General features: G+C 38.4%; 1 protein-coding gene across 1 annotated transcript in view; it reads right to left on the bottom strand.

The window, feature by feature from the left end:
• Positions 1-814: 814 nt before the first annotated feature.
• LOC112974909 (transient receptor potential cation channel subfamily M member 6-like) overlaps positions 815-20,609 on the bottom strand; it is a 27,761-nt gene continuing 7,966 nt past the window's right edge. The window contains exons 6-14 of the mRNA XM_026084370.1: positions 19,782-19,832; positions 17,383-17,448; positions 14,771-15,057; positions 14,423-14,505; positions 12,081-12,286; positions 10,026-10,077; positions 4,349-4,455; positions 3,221-3,389; positions 815-1,146 (exon numbers count right to left, since the gene is read on the bottom strand). Of these exons, the coding sequence (XP_025940155.1) occupies positions 3,274-3,389; positions 4,349-4,455; positions 10,026-10,077; positions 12,081-12,286; positions 14,423-14,505; positions 14,771-15,057; positions 17,383-17,448; positions 19,782-19,832 (968 nt within the window). The 3' untranslated portion in view covers positions 815-1,146; positions 3,221-3,273. The remainder of the gene's footprint in view (positions 1,147-3,220; positions 3,390-4,348; positions 4,456-10,025; positions 10,078-12,080; positions 12,287-14,422; positions 14,506-14,770; positions 15,058-17,382; positions 17,449-19,781; positions 19,833-20,609) is intronic.

Below are 20,609 nucleotides of genomic sequence, written 5' to 3'. Positions count from 1 at the left end.
GAAACAGGACGAAATAGATTGACAAAACCACACCAAATACAAATCCATTTCTAGAAAATAGAGATCTAATAACCCTTCTGTGTTTATTGCACCAACAATAAAGTCACCCTGAAAATGCCACAACTGACAAAAAGAAAGGAAAAAAGCTGTCCTGAGAATGAGGTTTGCAATGTCTGAATATTTCTTATATGTTTAAGCTAAATCTCCAACACCATATTTGCCAAAATCACATTTTGTTTTGAGCAATCTCAGCTGAATTCTTAAATAACCTTCTTTTAAGTTCACATTAAAATGTGAGTTTGTAAATTCTTTGGTTTCAAATTTTTTCAGAGCTTCTGCATCACCTACTGCCTTACTTTTTTCAGCAAAGTAAGCAGGGCTTTATTCTGAATCCACCAGAAGAATAAATTAAAAAAACTGAAATGTGCGTTCAAGCAAAAACAAACATTGAAAGTAATTATCAGAAAACTATGGCTTGACATGTAGGATTTTCTCTTCCACACTTCTTGTCATGGAACAAGCATGGAGCAGCTGAGCCCTATCCTGCAGATCTCTCATTCCACGTGCACTGTGGTTTTAATTTGAGTCTTACTGCTCTTCCCACTAAGGGCCACTGGTTTGGGTTTTTTTTTTTTCATTTTTTCAGCACGCCCAGCCTTCAATCTGTGGTCAGTATTTAGACATCAAGAAACAATTCAAAGAGAGTACAGAATCTGGAGCAAGAAAGACACCAAGATCTCAAAAGAAAAAGAAAATAAAACTTTTCAAATAATTTTCATTACTATTTATTACTGAACTATGACAAAGGTAGGAGTAAAAAAAGATTTTTACACAAATTAGCCAAACTTACAGTTTAGTGAAATGTAAAGCAGCCCTTCCAAAAAAGTGAAAAAATAAGGTGAGGCAAAATTAATTAGCACCCAGAATCACTGGAAATTTTCAACTTAGTATCTCCACACATGGAAAAATTAGTGTGCTGCTACAAGTATATAACAGAACAAATTCAAATGCATCCTTTTCTTGGTTCACTGCATTAATACTTGACACTGAGCAAAGTCAGACATAAAACATGTTTGTGTAAGTTGTATTTTATAACAGACAGTCATCTTGTGAGGACCCCTAATTTGAGGTGAAGGCAGTATGTACCTGGATGGGAACATTACAAAAAGGGATAAGATGAATCTGCACTGATATAAACACTGTACCAGTTCTTGCAAGCATTGCTATGAATTCAGAAGCCACTCACTCTTGAAGGCAACAGGATGGTTGTTAAGAAATGATAATCTGAAGTATGACTTAGTAATATCTTTCTTTGAAACACAAAAAGAAACAAATGGTGCTTAAACCCAATCTGCTGTGGGGCTTATTTTTTGTGCCTAATCTATAATTCCATCCTTTTGATGCAAGAATTTATGGCAATGAGTGAGGAAAACAACACTTTCAGGATAAGACTTAAATAGTCCTTAACTTTAAAGGCATATTGAAGTATCATTTAACTTAAGTGAATTTAAAGGCATGCTAAAAGTTAGATATCTTCCAGAGGAAGTTCTCTCTTTAAAGGATGGGACTAAGTACATCTCTTCCTAAAGACAAATTTTAAGAGAATACTCATTGGAAGTAGATCCACTATCTTATCAACAAAGGGATCAAAATCCACCAAAATTATGCAGAGATGCAATTAATCACTTTCACAGACAAGCAAAAACTTGCCAATATCTTGAACTGCTTCAAAAAAAAAAAGGGGGGGGGGCGATCATTTTGGCAAAATGAGTACAAACTAATACAAGAGAGGCATTATTTTCCATAAAAAGAATCTTACCAAAATGATTTAAAAAAGCAAGAAGTATCTCTTCAGGATGCTCTTACAAACTGAAGGCATCTCAAGCAAACATACAGCTTATGTCAGTGTCATAATCAATATCATAATCAATACAAAAACTGGGAACATGTAATTTCTAATTCTTATGTATACATAGACATTTTCTAAATATACCAAATGAATGATAAATCATCACAAGTAGTCCCCTTACACATCAAAAATGTACTATCAGTTGTGATGGATTATGATTTTGTTTTGTATTCAAGTATAAAATTTTCTGATGACTTGTATTTCAAGATTAAGTATTTCTCCTGTTAATACAAAAGTACAAATTTTYTTTAATGATAAAAGTGATCTCTAATACAATATAAGTTATATTAGAGATATTTACGCTGAGCAGTTCCTTTAGATCCTGATTCTACAAAGCAAATCGCATATACTAGATTTTTCTATATTGAGAAGTTCTACTGAAATCACAGGATATAAATAGAAACATAGGTGTATACTTTTGCAGCATCTGCATCCAACTTCACCACTGGTAGAAAAAAGTCCTGTGTACAGCCTGACAYTGACAATAAGCAGCTAAGTACTAARCAGAACATACTATTTTTTGTGCTTTTTCAAATCTTGGTTGCAATTTACAACTTAAAGAATTAAAAACATTCTGAAGCTAAAATATTTTAAAGAAAAACAGATCCTGGTTAAAAACGGAATCATGTGCAAGGCTGTTGTTTAGTTCATGTTTGTATTAAAGATGGTGGATTTTTCAGTTCCATCAACTCAAAATGGGAAAGGTCAGAGATACTTGTGGGTCCAACCCTTCATTGTTCGACTTTAATAAAGTCTTGGTATGTGAAAAGAATTCAAGATGAAGCTCCCATAAAATTTTGCAATCTACCTGTTATATCCTTGACTATTGTTTACTTCTCATACACTTTTGGCTTATCACTGCATCAAAATGAAAAATAAAGAGAGAGTAACTTTTCTGCAATTTCTTGGAGAGTCTCCTGTGCACAGGGCAAAAGTGAGCGTGGGGTTGAGTGGGCTCTGCATCTAAAAATGAATGGTTTATACATGTGTATACATTTAGTTTTTTTACTAAAGAGTGGAGAAAGAAACACTGAATCCCCTGTGGAAATATGTTGGTTGCAGTCATTTTCCTAAGCAAGCACACTTTGGCATCATTAACCACATTTCCCCAAAAAAGGCACTGATGGAACAGTTCACCCTGCTAAGGGGTGGCCTACTCCTGGCAATTTACTGAACAGTACCAGCAGGACCAGACTGAGAGCATGGGAGAGGGATAACTAGAGAGATGCTTTTGACTCCTTGCCGATAGAGTACGTAGAGGGCAGCGAGATGCTGCACACAGACGTCAACATTTTTTTCTTTCAGACTGACCTGCAGCATTGACAAGGGGGCGGTTTTCGAGCATGCAAACACGTGGACTCTGCTCACAACCGCGTGTTGTACTCCAAGGGCTCATCCCCACCATCAGCTCCTCCTGTCTCTGTTTCTCCTTCAAAGGCTGGACCAAACCTTTCCAGCATGTAGTCATTTCTTCTCAAATCTATGGCAAGAAAATAAATTCGATGACTCAAATAAAGAAACGTTTGAAAAACATGTGTTCCCAGAGCAGAGCATCCAGCCCTGCAGCTGGTGGCAGCCTGTTAGCTGCGTCCAGAAGCTCAGAATTGGCAATGGGGCAAACCAGAGCCAGAGGGATGAGAGCCCTGGAGAGGCCAAAAATGGTGTGATCTGATAGGAATGACCCATGTCTTGCTGTATTCATTCAGTTGATTTTCTCCTCTACAGTCTCTAGCTGCCATAGACACAAGTAATCCAAAAAAATAACACTACAGTTTCTGTTTCAGAATCAAACAGTAATTATTATTCCATGTAGCTACTTAGGGGAAGGAGCTTTCCTCTAGAAAAAATACGTAGGAGGAAATTCATCCAAAATAGCAACATATTTTGGCTTTGAGCATTTTAAACCTGCATCACAAAAAACAGGGGCACATTCTAACAAAGCTAACATGAACAACAGGCAATCTATTTAAGCAGGAAGAAAGGGCTGCAGTGGATAGGACCCTACCCAAGGGCCAAGAGAGCTGCAATGAGTTTTTCCCAGGCTAATGCATTGCTAGTTTTTACAGATTTCCTCAGATCTTTAGCTTCTCTTATTCTAAAAATTATTGCTTACGTTAACTGTATTGATTCTCCTGGAAAAATGATCCATCGCTTTGCACAGCAAAGGAAACAATTCAGGGTGTAGAAGCTAACATGCTGACTGCTAACATCAGACCTACATCATCAAATCATAACATGGTTGCTGGGCAAAAGAGTAAGGTGACAGAGAAATATTCTCCTATCCGCCTTCGCTCAGAAAGAATGTGCCAACTATATTTCAGTGTTCATCAGTTCATCAACTCAGTAGAATTTCAGTTCCTGTCTTTCTATCATACTTCAGTCTTCATTATCTTTCATTCAAAAAGTTAGAGATTAAAAATTAATCTTTATTTTGCATACCAGGAAGTTTCAGCTTCCTGCAGCAAGAGTTACAACGGTGCTTTGCAGTGAAGTTTCTTATTGCATCTTCTCCTAGGTTCGCTGGTCCAAATACCATTTTTCCAGATCTGAAAGAAATAATATAAAATAATCAATGAACCCAAAACAAAGCAATTCCAGTATAAAAGGGGAAGAATGTAAGGTTCTAGAAGTAAAGTTCAAAGGCAAATATCTTTATTTTTCTTCAGATTAAAGAGAAATTGTCTCAAGGGTAACTTGTCAGCGGGGTGATGATATTTTCTATTTATTAAATCAGAGTTAAGTTAGCCCTTTGTTTAAAGATAATCAAACCTCAGGGTCCATAACGAGTTTCTTAGCTCAAGGACAAGAAAACTGCCAATTCTGGTAAAGCATTAGCCTAGATATATACCCCACACCTATTTTATCCAGTACTGCATCTCAGAGATGCAGCATAGCCAGGCTGTGACCTGCTCTGGAGAGATACAGGGCAGAACCAGCAGTTCCCACTGAAATGCTTAGCGGAAATTTGGGCATAGTAGCATTCAGAGAGCATATGCCAGAACCTGAATGACTCTGTTGGAAATGTTGTCCATTCTCATCAAGCAACTGGCTTGGTTTTGGTTTTGATAGTGGACATCTGGGAACAAACCAGAGCTAGCAAAGAGGTGAAATTCAGCAGAACTTTTGCTTCATTTAAGAACAGAAAGCCATGTTCCCCAAAGGAAGCAGAGCCCTAGTCATATCAATATGCAGCACAGAAAAAGAATATAGTTCACTGCTGGCAAGCAAGGCTTTAAAATTTATTGGCTTCTTTCTGTGCTCGTTTCTGTGTGTCTGCACTCTGGCCAATTCAGCAACATTACTAAGGGATCCATTTGTGAATGCGTATTGCATATTCTGGATGAAGCCAACACAATTACAAACAGAAGCAGGCTATACCCAGACATGTATTAAAAGTACCACATAATTATAACAGATTCTTAATGTAGTCGGAAAGATCAGTGTTCATTAATTTTAATATTGCTCCACCATTGTTTTCAAGAATTTAATTGACATTCTAGACATCACGGAACACAGCACACAAGAAACGCTTCCAAAGAAACTTTATGAAAGCTAATATTTTATTTTAATGATATGCAGAGTGGAAACAACACATTTTAAAATCTGAAATCAATTATAGCTCTGAGAAGCTATAGAAAAAGATTTTAACTCTCTCAAATCTTCCTGTAATCCACACTCAAAAGATACATTATATCTAAGGAGAACAGTTTGCAAACATGACAAGTTCTCCCCTTTCACATGGGAGAAGTGCAATGATTAGCCAAAACTCATATTGAAAGCTTAATATCTGTCTAATTTCTGGCAGACAGTAAATAGTGTCTGTCTCCTGGTTCTTTCAAGCACAAGTCTAATCAACCTTTACTGCAGATTAGTGCATCAAAACAGATAAGAAGTGGGATATTACTTAAGTGCCATATATACACTTTAAATGACACAATCCTGCATAGTCATTTCTAGCCTTTGGTCTAACCTGGTAAAATGACAGTTAGAATAGAATAAACAAATATTTGCTTGAGCAGGTATAGGAAACCTAACTACTAAGCTACAGAACCGCTCTGATATTCCTTCTTCGATTATTCCATGCAAAGTGCAGCAAATGCCACAGAAAGACAGGCAATTTTCCCATGTTGTTGTGGGACAGGGATCTAACCAGGGATACTGTCTGCAACATATATGAAGTAATCCTTCCTCTCTACCTGGCACTGGTTATGGTTCAAGAGGAGTTTCAATTCAATATTCAATTCAATATTCAATTTTGGAAACTTATTTCAAGAAAGATGGGGATAAATTAGGGAATTAACAAGAATGACCAGCAGTCTAGAAATCAGGACATATACAAAAACTTGAGGGGGTAGCCTAGAAACAGAAGAAAGAAATTGAAGAAGAACACAGGAACTGTTTGAAATTGATTGAAGATTTGTCCTCTCTGTCAACAGAGAAATGTTTCAAGTGGAAAATCAGGAAAAACTTTTTAATAGTAAGGATAGCGCAGTATTGAAAACAGATATTTTGTGAAGGTTTTAGGACCACCATCCCTGGAAGTCCTCAAGAGCTGGCCATATAGGACCTGTAAGGCCTGACACAGGAATGACTTGGTGCAGAAAAAGAATCAGCTGAGTCCTTAAGGTCCCTTCTAACCTTATACACATTCTACAAATGAGGTTACTCTCCTGGTTATTCATGGTCTCTCCAATGAGAGAAAATTACACACTGTTGCCTTCCTGCATCCTGAGCAGGTACATTTATACGAGCTACCAAATTAAAAAAAAAAAAAAAAAAAAAGCCCATTCCTCCTTTTGTGCAGATCCTTATCTAACAGTAAATGCTCTAATAAGAAATGCTCAATAAATGCCTACCAGATTGGGCCTGTCTGTCTGTCAGGGATATATTAATATATAGTGTGTTGGTGCAGAGTTCTCCTCACAATCAAGACAGAGCTGCGAATGCTCAAAGCAAAAAATGAGGCATCTACAAAACTTTGTTGATGGAAGGTGGGAACTTCATAGCAATGGACGGTAGGGACTTCATGCATCCACCTTTCTCAGGGCGCACCCAAGCTATTTCACCTATATCTTTTTGCAAACTGAGCGTCCAGTTCTGCTGTTTCAGTTTTGCAGGTTTCTAGGCTAGCAGCATAGTTCATGCAGAGGTTTTTTTCTATTGGCAGCATTTCAACTGTCATTGTTTGGCTGAAATTGCACAGCTTAGTATAACTTCAAAACATATGCTAAATGAGCAGCTTGAGGGGACAAGGTCTCCACTCATTGCTACGACCTTCAGCCCATCACTGTCTGCTTGAGAGCTTTAAAAAGGGAGAATGAAAGATCTAGCACCTCTGACTCCTCCTTTTCACATGTTTGTAATGAGTTTTTTGCCTGCTAGGGCCCTTTTCTTCACCTCTCTCAGCAGGCCTAATGCATCAGTTCTTTCTAATTTGAAACTTGGCCCACAATTCTCATCATCTGCTCTACAGACATCCTGCACCTTGCATCTGTGAAAGCTTTACCAGCACAGACTTTGTTGTGGATTTGGCAAGTGCTACACACTGAAAAGAGTATTACTTATGAAGCAAGTCTTCCCAACGTTTGGGCAGTACAGGAGTCTGCAGGGATTGCAATGTGTCATGACCCTGCTGCTGTACCTTGACTACTTCTGCTTTTACAGGAAATCTTTTGGTGAACATTTTACCTGCATCTTTTTTTCCCACTTCATTCATCCTATGAACTGTACATGACCAGATCTTCAATCAGTATTAAATATCCATGAAGTCGCACTGATTTACACCAGCCTGGGATCTGTCTGAGCCTCTACAGCATCAGGCATACTTTCCAAGCAGATCTGTTATTTTTATCTTGGTACTATATATAAAACCAAGATATAATGCCTCACTATCACAGATATAGAGGTCACATTTTGCCTTTAAAAACTCCATTCCAAGACGGCATGTGGAATGCGTGAAAGAAAAGACTTATTACAAGATAATGACATGAGCTACTAAATCAATGGAATTACAGAAACAAAACATAAATAATGTAATTACAAGTAGTGCTAAAATTTGTATCAGCTCTGTCAGTCAGATGTCATCTACTCTCTTCCAGGCTTCTAAGAGAATGTGAGCTCAAAGCAACTTTTGAGGCAGCACACAGGTTTTGATGAAGTATGTTATTTACAAATGAAAACATAAAACAGATCTTGATACTGCTAGAAACGTTTCCCCTGTGACGGAGTGAAGGTTAGAGCAAAGAATGTGCATTTACATTATTATTATTTTAGAAAGAGTGTCTTAGAATTGGGTATCTGCTAGTTCCTTACAGAATCCATCTGCAGTTTCACTGTCTTATTCCTTCAGATCCCTGAATCAAAACAATATAGTTTCACAACTTACTGTTCTGAAGATTTCCCAGAACATAAGAAAATCAAGCTGGTTTGATTAATTAATCAACATTTGCTCTTTAACTAAGACTTGACTGTACTGCAGATGATAGAAACAAAACAACAAGAAGTTTTGAAAAAAGAATCTGCAGGATCAAATTTTAGTAAGCATGACAAAATTATTTAATGACAAAAATAATCCAGAAGGATGCTAACAAACACACCCTTCAAGATAACATGGGTAAATATTATTCCTATTTTAGAGAGGATAAGCTGAGTTGCCATGAGAATTACCATGGTCCAATGATTGTGGCCACAGTCTTCAGTAATAACTCACCAACAATTTATTTAGGTTACATATTGCTTCCACTGAAGTAAAAAATCCACTTGAATAGCAGTGAGCCAGACCTTTATTCATCTGTAGCAATACTTTAAAAATGTTTACTCAGATCTATGCGGTGAACAACTATATAATTGATCTCTCTGCCTCTCTCTCCTAAGCTGTCCTTGTGCTTCTGTCAAGATCCTATGACCTACTTAGGGCAAAGACATTGTCACTGTGAAGTGTTCAGCATATTTTTGATGTTGCTTTCAGAATAAATATTATATGGCCAACACACCTGCATTCATAATTAAACATTCATGCAACATTAATACAGTCATTTATTACTAATCTGATTAATGAAATATTAACAATGGTTCCAGAACTAAGAGCTTGCTTCCAAAATGGACTTGTTGTGAGTTCCGAGCAAGTCATCTAGTATTTCTACCATTAATTCCTCCTTGCATTAAATCAGATTATTCACATTTATATCTTCTTTCCTGTTCAGCTGAGAAACCCCTTTTATCAGATGACACGATCTTAGCGAGGGGGAGCCCAGCTGAGCACACACCAGCTGGCAAGACATGTGGGTCTAGGAAGACCCCTCATAGAGGAGCACCCTACAGGGTAGCATTCCTCGATGTCATGGCCTCTCCTCTGCTCCATATCTGATCTGCAGGTCAGCTCAKAGCAACACGATTGAGGAGAAGCTCACAGCCCTGTCTCAGAGAGCCTCAGGCACACGGTCACAGGGAGGGAAAGGGGCCATGGCAAGTCATGAAGGGCAAGGAGGCATGGCCAGGGGTGTATCCAGGAGCCAGCTGTGTTTGTCGCATACTCTAGAAGTGAGAATCAGTGGGACTGTTTTACTTATTGCACACAGCTGCGACCTCTGCCTAGATACTAGCCCTGATTCTGCAATTTAATGCATGAAGGCAGACTACTACTTCTGTGCAGTGTCGCTGATTTTTGTGACCTGCAGTGCATGATTAAATATCTCCTTGTCATGGCTCTAAGTCTGTAAGGTGCAGTAGGCTTAAATGCACCATTAGAACCTACTGGAAAGATCAGAAATCCAGAGCCTTACGTGTATGGCCCTCTCCTCACCTCCTTAGGCCATGTGGCCCTATATACTCAGTGAAGCAGCACTCCACCAGGTGGGGGAAACAGAACTACATTAAAGTCACTAATGAACTCCTTAGGTGCATATTTACTAAGAGAGTTATGGAGTTCAGTCTCCCACTCCTGCTCTCCCTGGAAAACTCATGCGCTCCCAGCACAGCAACGTAAGACTCTCCCCACCTTTCATATACCTCTCACCAGATGTGGGAGCTGGGGCACATGCAGCTCCCCAAATCCAAAATATATTGAATGTTGCAGAATGTCTGAAGTGAATGATAATTTCATCAGAGAGAAACTTACTTCTTGTCTTCAGGTTTAATCACAGATGGATCGGTAAGGTTTTCCCCAACACCTACAATAAAATCAACAGCGTGTGTTATAATGGACAGTAGTAACACTCTCACAACCTGGTACTTAAAAATATGTAATTATCCATTTTCTTTGTAGATCATAAAATGTCACAGTTAGAGTTGTCAGGAGTTAAAAAGAACATGATAATACTACAAAAAAACTGTTAACTACAGGCAAATATTTAGAGTTCTCATTATAGTCCTGACTTCAGCTGCTTTGTGGTTTATTTCTGTGCAGACTGAAGACTTATGCAAGTAATTGTAACCACTAAAAATTATGCTGAAGCTGAAATAACTAAGTAAAATGTAACCAAGACTAACACTTTTATTTAAGTTGGAATAGAGTTATTAATCAGGTGTAAATTCCTACTGATTTCAATGGATCTACTCCAGATATAGGTTCTCCTCAAAGTACAAAGCATGAGACATAACTCATTATTCAGCCATATTATGAGCAAATGTTTAGATCTGTTATCCTTTTCTCTTCTGAGTGGTCACAGAAGTGGATTAAATATGCAACTGCAGTGAATGCTTATACATATTTTGCAGTTCGCCCCAAACTGATGGCATACTTCCATTTTACCAGAAAACTCTTTCCTTTTATGTGGGGAAATGATTGTTTTTCGACTAAAGAATGAAGTCTATGAGCATATGATATGCAATTATTTTTATTTCCATAGGCCACTGATGATGAGCTTATGTTCTGCAATGGACACCAGTAAAGATTGTGGAAACAGCATTTTGTAACTGCAATACTCCCAAATCCACTCCTTTCAATAAGGGTCATTTCAGTTGAGGCAAATTAGACAAAATACAGTGTATGTGTATAAGATGGTTATAGTATAATATAATAACTTTTGTTTGAAAGAGATTAGTCCTATTAAAACTCCAAGAGGAGCAGCTTTGGACTTTTCCTAAACTCCAGATTAGAGAACAAGGGGTCTACTACAAGATAAACATGAGAGCAAAACTAGAGCAGATGCAAAAGAAGTCTGCAAAGATTTTAGTCCATTTCCTGTTTGAGATGAAAACTGAAGTCCAGTCTTGATGTGATTTACACAGATGTTTAACTTTTCCACATTTGAGCCAACACAGTTGGTCTGGAACTGTCAGGAGTTGTACAATAAACCCAAGCAAATTTAAGACAAATTCCAGCAAGCTATGGTGAAGACACACTTACTTTTTCTGCATTTTTTAAATGTGCAGCTACAACCAAATGAAGGCAAGGATAGAATTATAGGTTTATTTTGCATAATAAGCATGTCTTTTTGTAATTCACAGCTTCTGAATGCTGTAAAATGTAAATATGTTAAGTCTCTGTCTACTCATACACATTTCCCTTGACAGAAATGACAAACAATGGTGTTTATACTGTTTGATGGGTGCTGTTCATCTTCTGAACATTGTCAACTGTTTTATCTCTTTAAAATATGCCATGTTCCCACTTACACATGTACTGTAAAGAGATCACATGCTCTTTGAAGGAGCCACCAGACTTTGCGAATAGTATTCAGGTTTGCAGCTTATGTAAACTGCTTACAGATTTATTAATAAGAAAAATAAAAAAAAACAGATAATAGTTCTCAGTATTCTGACAGATACACACACATACATATACACGCAGTTGTGCATATATAATATACAAGGGTACACTTGAACCTATGTATTACCTATATATCTTAATATATATATAAATACTTTAACTGTGGAGTGGTTTTTTGGAGCTGGTTGAAATGTTCCTGCATGCTTTAACTGCCTGCTACTTGTCCGTGCTGCCTAGATGTATTGGAGGCCACATTATTTTCCCGTTACACCTACATTAATCCAACATGGCTCTGTGAATGCTCATTTACCAATGTCACACGAAAGACATCCAGGGGTTGCTTGAGATTTTCCACTATGTGAGTGAGAAGCGAATTTCGCCCATTCCTCAGTATTAAATTCTCTTTTGAGAGAAGTGCTTTCTTTGGGTTTCGTGATAAAGCGGTTCCATGCTAGCAGTTACCTTGCAAATCCAGGACAAGGAGTTCCCCACGGGTATACACATAGGTCCAATGGGAGAAGGCCAGCATCACCTCTTCCAGCAAGCTGCTGGGAGTGATCTCGTCTCCGTTGTTGTTGTTGTATTTCCGAAACTCGCCAGTCATGTACTTCTCAATGGTCAGCCACTGGTTGGCTGAATGGCAGTAGATGAGGAAAACTTCCAGGAACCTGCAGATATAAATGCCATCTATCAGGAGTTGGCACGGTAACGAACATCCTCACAGTTAGAGCACAGCATGATGCAAAGCAAATATACCAAAAAGGCGGGCATGCCTTCCCTGGCTGGAGCATTTTCAACAGCAGGAGGTAACAAATGATAGATATCAGAAAAGCCTTCTGGGTTTGATAACACTCAGAACAAAGCACTTCCTCAGAAGCTATAGTTTATGGACAAACAACAAAATCTGATTTACTTCAGCCAGCCTATAAACTGGCTATATGAATTCTCTTATGTTAATTGAATAAAAAGCAATTCTTGCTCAAGGGCTAAGGAACAGCATCACCAAGAAGTTTATTTTGCCATCAGATCTACCTATAAAGACAAAGTTCAGAGCTACTTACCTTCCTCTTAAAAGGTTGATAATATTATTTTGGCAAGTGGAAGCAGTTATATAAACTATTCACTATCCATGATAATTGACTCAAACCATTATATACAAAACTCAGTGGAATCACTAGAAAAATCATGTGAAAGAGTAGTCAGTGACTAAGTTTTCTGTCAGATGTCTCCCTTTTCCCCCCATCTTCTGCAGAGGGAAAGAAACAAACTTCTGTCTGTAGTGCTATAATGGGAAACTACTGTGCTCCTACCTGGGAAATTATGGCTTCCATTCAAATGGGAAGAGAGGGGAAGCAAGGCTTCTTGGAAACGAATCCCTCAAAAACATCCATTAAAACACATCTCACTGTATCCCAAAATCTTCAGTACTAGTACTGAAGACAGAAAGTACCAAACCAGTCTGTACCATCTCTCTTAAAGAAGAAAATAGGTAATTAAAGTGAATATCTTTAAACAATTGCTTAATGAGGAGGAGAAATGAGGAATTCCAGCTTCCAGTGGATTATTGTCCTAAATTCTCTCACCCCTTTTCACCTTCTGTGACATCCGTACCAGGCAACACATGCTGCGCCTTAAGCACATATCAGTTGGCCATCCACTGAGCAGGCGTTGTTCAGCCAACTAATTGCTACCAACGCAAACGCATAACAGCTCAGTTCATCTTGCTTGTTCCCAAACAGTGACTTGAATTTGGGGTCTCTCTTTCTTCACTATTTTGCTGTCAAATCCATGCCCACTAAGACAAGGGAAAGTATGTTATCAAAGTAGGATTGTTCCATTTCAGTAGAGCAGATTTAAAAAGAGACAATTCTAGAGACAGTTTATGGGAACGGGAGAGAAAAAGGTAACCAGCAGGAAAGTGTCTACTGATACAGGTAAGAAATACAGGTCCTAGCACTTTTTAAGCCAGATCTCCTTATCTCCCCTAAAGATGTGATTAAGTTCTCATAATGTGAAAAGACATTTTACCCTGATGAAATTTTCAAGTCTTTTATGAGCTGAAGGCCCAATGTTTCTTATCATGGTCTATAAAGTCCCTTGCAAAAGAAACAGCAAAACTTTATTGTAAGTACTCAATACCCAAATTATGATCTGTTTTACCAAATGAATACAGACATGTATGAACATATTCAAAATATGGTGATATAAGGGATGCTTTAGAAATAGACTGTGTGCAGGGCAATGGCTTGCTTCTCCAAATGTACATATTTTAGTTTAATCAGCTCCTAATCAAAAGCTTTATCATTATTCAAATAATATGAAAGACATGGATATTTCTCTCTCATATATTATAAACATATATATACACATATATGTATACAAATATATGATTGAAATGCACTTAAAAGGCATTATCAGTCTGCTTTGGCTAATGCCAACCCTCTAATACACCAAATTTCCCCACCCACTTCCTCAGATATCTTCCCTTCTTCAGCCACATACTCAAATATTATCTACCAGATAATTCCTCCTGTAAAAACACAGGCATCAGAAAACAGACTTCGAGAAACAGGCAATAAACCTTATTTTTGTAAGTCACTTGCTGAAAACTTCTTTTCAGTAAGTCTCTTGTTTAAGCCACCGCCATTACTGTTATCTTCCATTCTGATTTATCTCTATGAACCTAGGTATATAACAAGACTGTCTAAGGAGCAGCTATTTCGACCCACTGTGGAAAGGAGGCTGTGTTAAATCTGAGATAGAGCTGAGAGGAGAAACCTGATACTTAAAGACAGTTTTCCTACCTTGGAGTATATGGAATGGTATGAGGCTTCACTTGATTGAAGGTATAGATTAACTTCTGGGCAGCCCTTTGCTGTTGTATCTCCTAAATAAAAGCATACTAGAAACATTACTCACACGCTATCATGTAGAAAGATAGCATGAATTGCCAAAAAACAAAAAAGAATTCAGCTGATTGTTTGCATATTGTGTACAAATGGGAGATAGATATTCTTCAAAATCATTTTCCTTTCCAAAGAGTAATATCAAACCACAGGTCAAGCATGCTGAAGGCATTACCAGTATAACCAGTATAACTTTTAAGACATGTCAAACTAGACCAGGCAGCGTCTCTTAAGGTTTGAACTCACCCTCAGGCAGAGATGTAGCACTGTGCCATCATGAAAGATCTTTTGCCAGGTCTGAACCACCTCTGGCAGAAAAGATTTCACAATAAAGACTTGTCCCAACTTTAATACATCATTCTCAGACCAAGTACAAACGACTTTCATGGCTCTCCGCAGACCCCCATCCATCTCCTCCCGCGATAAGACTTGGATCATTGCAGCGATACCACGCTGGGACCAAGAAGACATGCTTTTGTCGAGGTTCATAGGTGAACTCTCTTCTAGCCGATAGACCGTCACTTCTTCTCCAGCTGAAAATACAGAGTTTTGTTGGTAAAACTCACCCATCACAGAAGCAGGAGATAATTGCATTTTGATTTGGCATCTTAAAACCACATACCACTTCACAGTCCTGTGTAAGCCACACTTGAAGAGCGAGCTTTTTTATCATTATTGTTCATTTGTATGAAAACCACCCATATCCAAATTTACACTGCTTATTATATATATTCCACTTAAGATCTACTGTGATAACATAAGCTCCAAAGAGCTCGTATCAAGCCTCTAAACAGAGATCAATTTAAGAACTCATGCACTCTTCCACATGTRCAAATCCCTTTGATATTCTGGTCTATGTAAAACAGTCTCCTCTGCCATAGTTTTTAAGTATTTAAGGATGACTGGACTTTAAAAATACATGTTTTTAAAGGTTTATCATTTTATCTCCACTGGATGAACTTAAATCTAAGTATCCTTAGTATGGCTCCCTTTGTTTCTTCGTTTATGTGGAAGAAAAATGTTTATTAAGACTTGTTTTAAGTTAATCATGATTGATGGAACACACACAGTACTGTAATTGTGCTTAATTAAACAAACTAGTAAAGAAGTCAAACAAGTAGATAAATATGTTATCTACTCCAAAATTAAAGGCCTGGAGATTGCCACGTTCTTCAGCAGTCAGCTGAGTTATGTCAAAAGTAATGATTTGGCCATGATGAGCAAGGGAAGTTAGAATCCGAACTGAAAAGGGCACAATCTTTCCTTGGTATTTAAAGTTCTGTCTTAGAGAGCAATCCAAGGAGAACAAGTTAAAGCAAATGAACAGAAAGTTTTCAGTTTGCCATTTTAAAATAAGATTTGTCTTTTTCCCAGAAATTCCAGTGTTACTTGTAGTGCACAAAATTTCAGAAGTTCTGCTCCCACTAACAACACTCTTCTGAAAGCAGAACAAATCTGGTGAGCTTTAATTCAGTGACAGTCTGTCTCCCTATGTAGCTGTAATAGCATTCCTCTCTTGCAGTGCAAGTGGAACACCTTCCTGTTGCCATCATCTGTAAGCTACTTTCTGTAAGCAGAAAGTAGACTTTTTTTAAACCTGGCTCTCCTTCTTGTAACTCACATTATTTGCAATGTTAATTCATAAGAAATAGGTATTCACTGGCAAGTGTGACGAGGTAACTGCATCTGCTAGTGGCAAAGAATGGCATAAGAAAAGACAAACTGGATCCAGAGAGAAATAAGTAGATTTCTACCCCCAAGTCATCAGTTAGCACAAATGTAGGTCCTGCTTAACGTGAGACTTTAATGTTAATTTAAAATAAAGCAATGGAAAGCGACATAAAAATAAGACACTTGAACAAGGATATAAAAACCAGGTACATTTCTTAGCGTTATATCAATTCTTCATTTTATTATCTTTTGATAATTTGATACCTAAAAAGGTGTCTCCCAGGATCTTCAGAGATTTGAATGTTCAGTATGCTCATAGCTGTATTAATTATCTGCAGTAATCAGCTTCCAAGAAATCCTATGAAGTATCGGCAATTAGCTGCTGTGAGACAAAATATTCTACCCACTGAAAAAAAGGTTCCTAGATCTCAAGTGTCTAGACGCAGAGCTCCTGCTGCTGTAAGCCAATACAGCACACTAATTTCAAATCTCTTCCAAATGATCACATGTATTACTCCCTGCCATTCTTCAATTGCAGCACAGTTCTATTTTCCTTGGCAAATTACAAGGCTTCTGCACCAGGTACAGGAGTACTGCCCTTTCAGCCAGCATCTGGTTTTCCTCTTGAGATGTCCTGCACATATAATGTGCGCGCGCGCGCACGTGTGTGTGTGTGTGTTTGTGTGAGAGAATATAAATATATATTACATTATATCACATTAATAGGGGAATCTTATTGCTGTCTGCAACTAACTAATGAGAGGTTATAGAGAAGATGAAGCTAAACTCTTCTCAAAGGTGCACAGTAATCACATGAGTGCCAACAGACCCAACCTGTGACAAGGGAAACTCAAATTAATATTATGAAAAAAAAAATTCCCAGTGAAGGTAGTCAAATACTGGAACAGGTTGTCCAGAGAAGCTGTGGAATCCCTGTTCACAGAGATATTCAAAATTGAACTGGACAAACTCTCAGCAACTCAATCTAAATTGGCCGTACAGGGAGCTGAACTAGATGACCTCCAGAATTCCCTCCTAACCTAAATTATTCTGACTCTATCCCAGTTCATTTCTTTTAGAAAAGAATTTTAATTTAATTTACTGAAATTAATCCAATGTCACTAATGCAGTCTTTAAAAAAAAAAATCATGGATAAAGCAGAAAACAACCAGAAAGTTGCTACTCACCAAAGAGCTGGACTGGTGTAAACGGTATGGTGTGAGCAAGTCTCATTAAGTTGTTTCTTTCAACAGCTGCAAACAAGACAGATATCTCTACTGTACTGAGTAAACATCAACCTGGCTGAGTTTCAAAAACATCCGACATTGCTTTATTGCAGCATACAAAGCCAAGTAAACTGCAACATGATCCTAGTCAGCATTTTAGAAATTCTACCCAGCCAGCAGCATCCTTTCGTACACCCAAGGTATCTCACAAGCATCAACTGCCACTGTTTTCCCTGTTCCCAGAAAATGGGTTGTGCTCCTTGCCTCTCTGGGACTGGCCCCTTGCACCCTGGTGAGAAGAGCTCCTTCTGCCATGCTTCATCCTCCCCTTCCACTAAGGGCTGCGGCTGCTGCTTCCTCCTCCTGCCAGCTCCAGGGTAGCAATATTCGAATTGTGCTAAGATGATGTACTGGCCCCAGCTGCCCTTGCTGGCCGTCTCTGTCAGGCTCAGAAGTGCCTGGGGTTTTAGCAAGGCACTGCAGGGAAATCCAAGATCGCCCTGCACAGAGTGCAGCTTCTTCATCTGGTCTCCGTGCCAGACCACACCAGTAGCATTATTATCCCACCCGAATTGGGGGCCTATTTCTCAGATAAACACCTTCAGAACTCCTCAGCCCCAACCAAATGTTTATGGATTTGTCTTCATAATGTGTAGGATATCAGGAAGCAGGAGAAGGTGTCAGATAAGCCTCAAAGGGGTTAAGATTAAAATAAGGAGGCAACCAAGGTGCTACAATGCTGGGCACCTAATTTCCCTATCGGATGGCTGAGGGCACAACTAGCGTCCAAAGCAGGAAGCAACCCATAGCTGAGCTCTGTTTCTCTGCAGAGCAACCAAATAGTCCTGACTGCAAACTCTTCTGGAGTTTGGGTAGTCCCTGTCCTTCTTTTCAAAACTACTTCCTTGAGCAGAAAGGAATTAGAGATTGAGTAGCCCAGATGGAGAGAGCAAGGGGGACCATGACTCTCCAATCCATGAATTAGGGTCCTCAGCTGAGAAGACTGGTGTTCCAGACTCTGATTCAAGGCTTGTTTACAATCTCTATATTCCAAATTTGACAGAGGTTGGTTAACATGCCTAAATAGTCCTTCAAGCATGGACTAAAAAACCAGGGTTGTCCTTTGAAGCCTTGGGAGGAACATGCTCTAGTCAGTAAATTACTGCATACTAGGGAAAAGGAAGTGAACAAGGGGACCCCATCTACGTTCCCCTCCCGCCAGGCTTCACAAGAAAGCTGTGAGACCACTGCTATCCGTCAGACCAGGCCAGGACTCACTCCAGACCCTTAAGAAGCGATGTGAAGTAGACTTGCACAAGCCACTAAACTCAGGGCAAAAGTCAAGTTCTTTTGGGTATGCAGAGAGGCAGAACTGTAGCTGCCTGTGAAACGTTATAGCAAAAATAAAGCATATTTTTAATATAAGTGGTATATAGTGCAGGATTTTAGGACAAAAGTTTTGGGCTTAGCTGATTAAATTCTATCCCAGTCTTTTTGAGAAACGAAAACCTATACCAGAAACCTCCCAAAGCCTTTATTTTGTCAGCTCACAATGGAAACGATCCTCATCTATGCTAAAAATCCTAACTAATCTAAAAGAGCATGCATGAATAGAACTCAATTCATCATTGCAGCAATCCCACCAAGTGAGAGAAATTACTCCTGTACACTGACTACAAACGAGGAGGTGTTATTCACAGTGAAAATAGCGTAGTTTTTTGAACTTCAGGTGGCTGCTAACGCTTCTGGTTTACCCTAGGCTTCCCTTGAAAGGAGCCCAAGTCATGCAGGCAATAGAGACATCTACTGGCAAGCTCTGCACAGTTCTCCTCTGGGAAAAACAAAAATTCAGTTTCCTTTGGAGGAAACTCTGCACATACTCAAGGACAGTGGGCAATTAGTATCCAAATGATTTATTCCCTGCCTGACTTCCATGAGTTCATAGGTTCTCCATTCATAAACACAGATTAAGTAGTACAGGACAAATAAATCAAAGAAGCCAACTCCAGAAAGCATGAAGGAGGTGTGAGGGGAAGCAACAGCTATAAACAAATGAGTGCATCTCCCACCCCCACAGGAATCAGAGCTCCCTTCCTTCTTTCCACTGGTATTTTGAAAGCTCTTATGTACATTCTGCCCAGGATTTGCCAAAAATACCTGAAATGGAGCAATTAGCAGCAAGAAAATAATTCACAATTTCCTCAGTGCCGTGTTGGGCATGAATTAATAAACAACCTTCTTTGCAATGGGCAATTGTGCAACTCTTCAAAGTGAAAATCACAAAGGATGACAGAGAAAGGAGTAATGCTCTTTTTAATTTGTTAAATTACTCAGCTATCATTCTGATGCCTCCTGCTTACCTGAGTAATGATGGTGCAGATCTTGAGATGTTTTCAAGCAGGCGAAGATATCTGAAATAATGTTTAAAGGATCATTACGTTAATTATTATAGCAGAGATAAATGCATGATTTCGAATTCCTTCCATTCCAGAGTTTGTCATGAAACAGATTAATCAGAATTACTGCCTGAGCATTCTGAAGAGAGAATTACTAATAGGCTTTAACTATGTTATAATATACAGTATATTGGCACATCTCATCATCAATGTAATATAAGCAGATGACTTATTTATTCAGGGAAATGGTGAGAAACTAGTGATATTAACCTCAAGGACATGTAGTTTTTCTGAGCAAATTACACCTCTGGGATATTAAAAGCACTTTGCTGTCCATCATGCTTCACAGCCTCCCAAAGGCATGATTTTTCCAACTTCATCCTCAGTCATTAAGCATTCCATTAACTATACTATCACACCAAAGTTATAATAATAGTGGCCCATTGACCCATGACATCTAAAATGCTGTTAAAATATAAACAGGCAAATAATCTGTGTGGTTACATGATGTTAAAGAGGCACGGCCAGATCAAATTTGGTCCAAAAAGCTTTGTTTTTATAAAAAGCCATTTTATAATAAAACCAAGATTAATGAACATGTTTCCATTAATTAGACAAAATTACTTTTTTCTGTTGGAAAATAAGCCTTCAAAATGCCAGATTTCAAAAAACATGTACACTGTGCTACTTTTAATTCTGAAAAATGAGGTTATTAAAACTGAATCTCATTAAACTATTTGGACATTATGCTTTTCTTGCTGCCCTTTTTTTTTTTTTTTTTTGCTTAGATTC

The sequence above is a fragment of the Apteryx rowi genome, unplaced genomic scaffold, assembly GCF_003343035.1.
Source record: "Apteryx rowi isolate R43461 unplaced genomic scaffold, aptRow1 scaffold_638, whole genome shotgun sequence".
Classification (NCBI taxonomy): domain Eukaryota; kingdom Metazoa; phylum Chordata; class Aves; order Apterygiformes; family Apterygidae; genus Apteryx; species Apteryx rowi.
The sequence above is the reverse complement of the archived record's forward strand: the minus strand, read 5'-3'. Positions and strand labels throughout refer to the sequence as shown.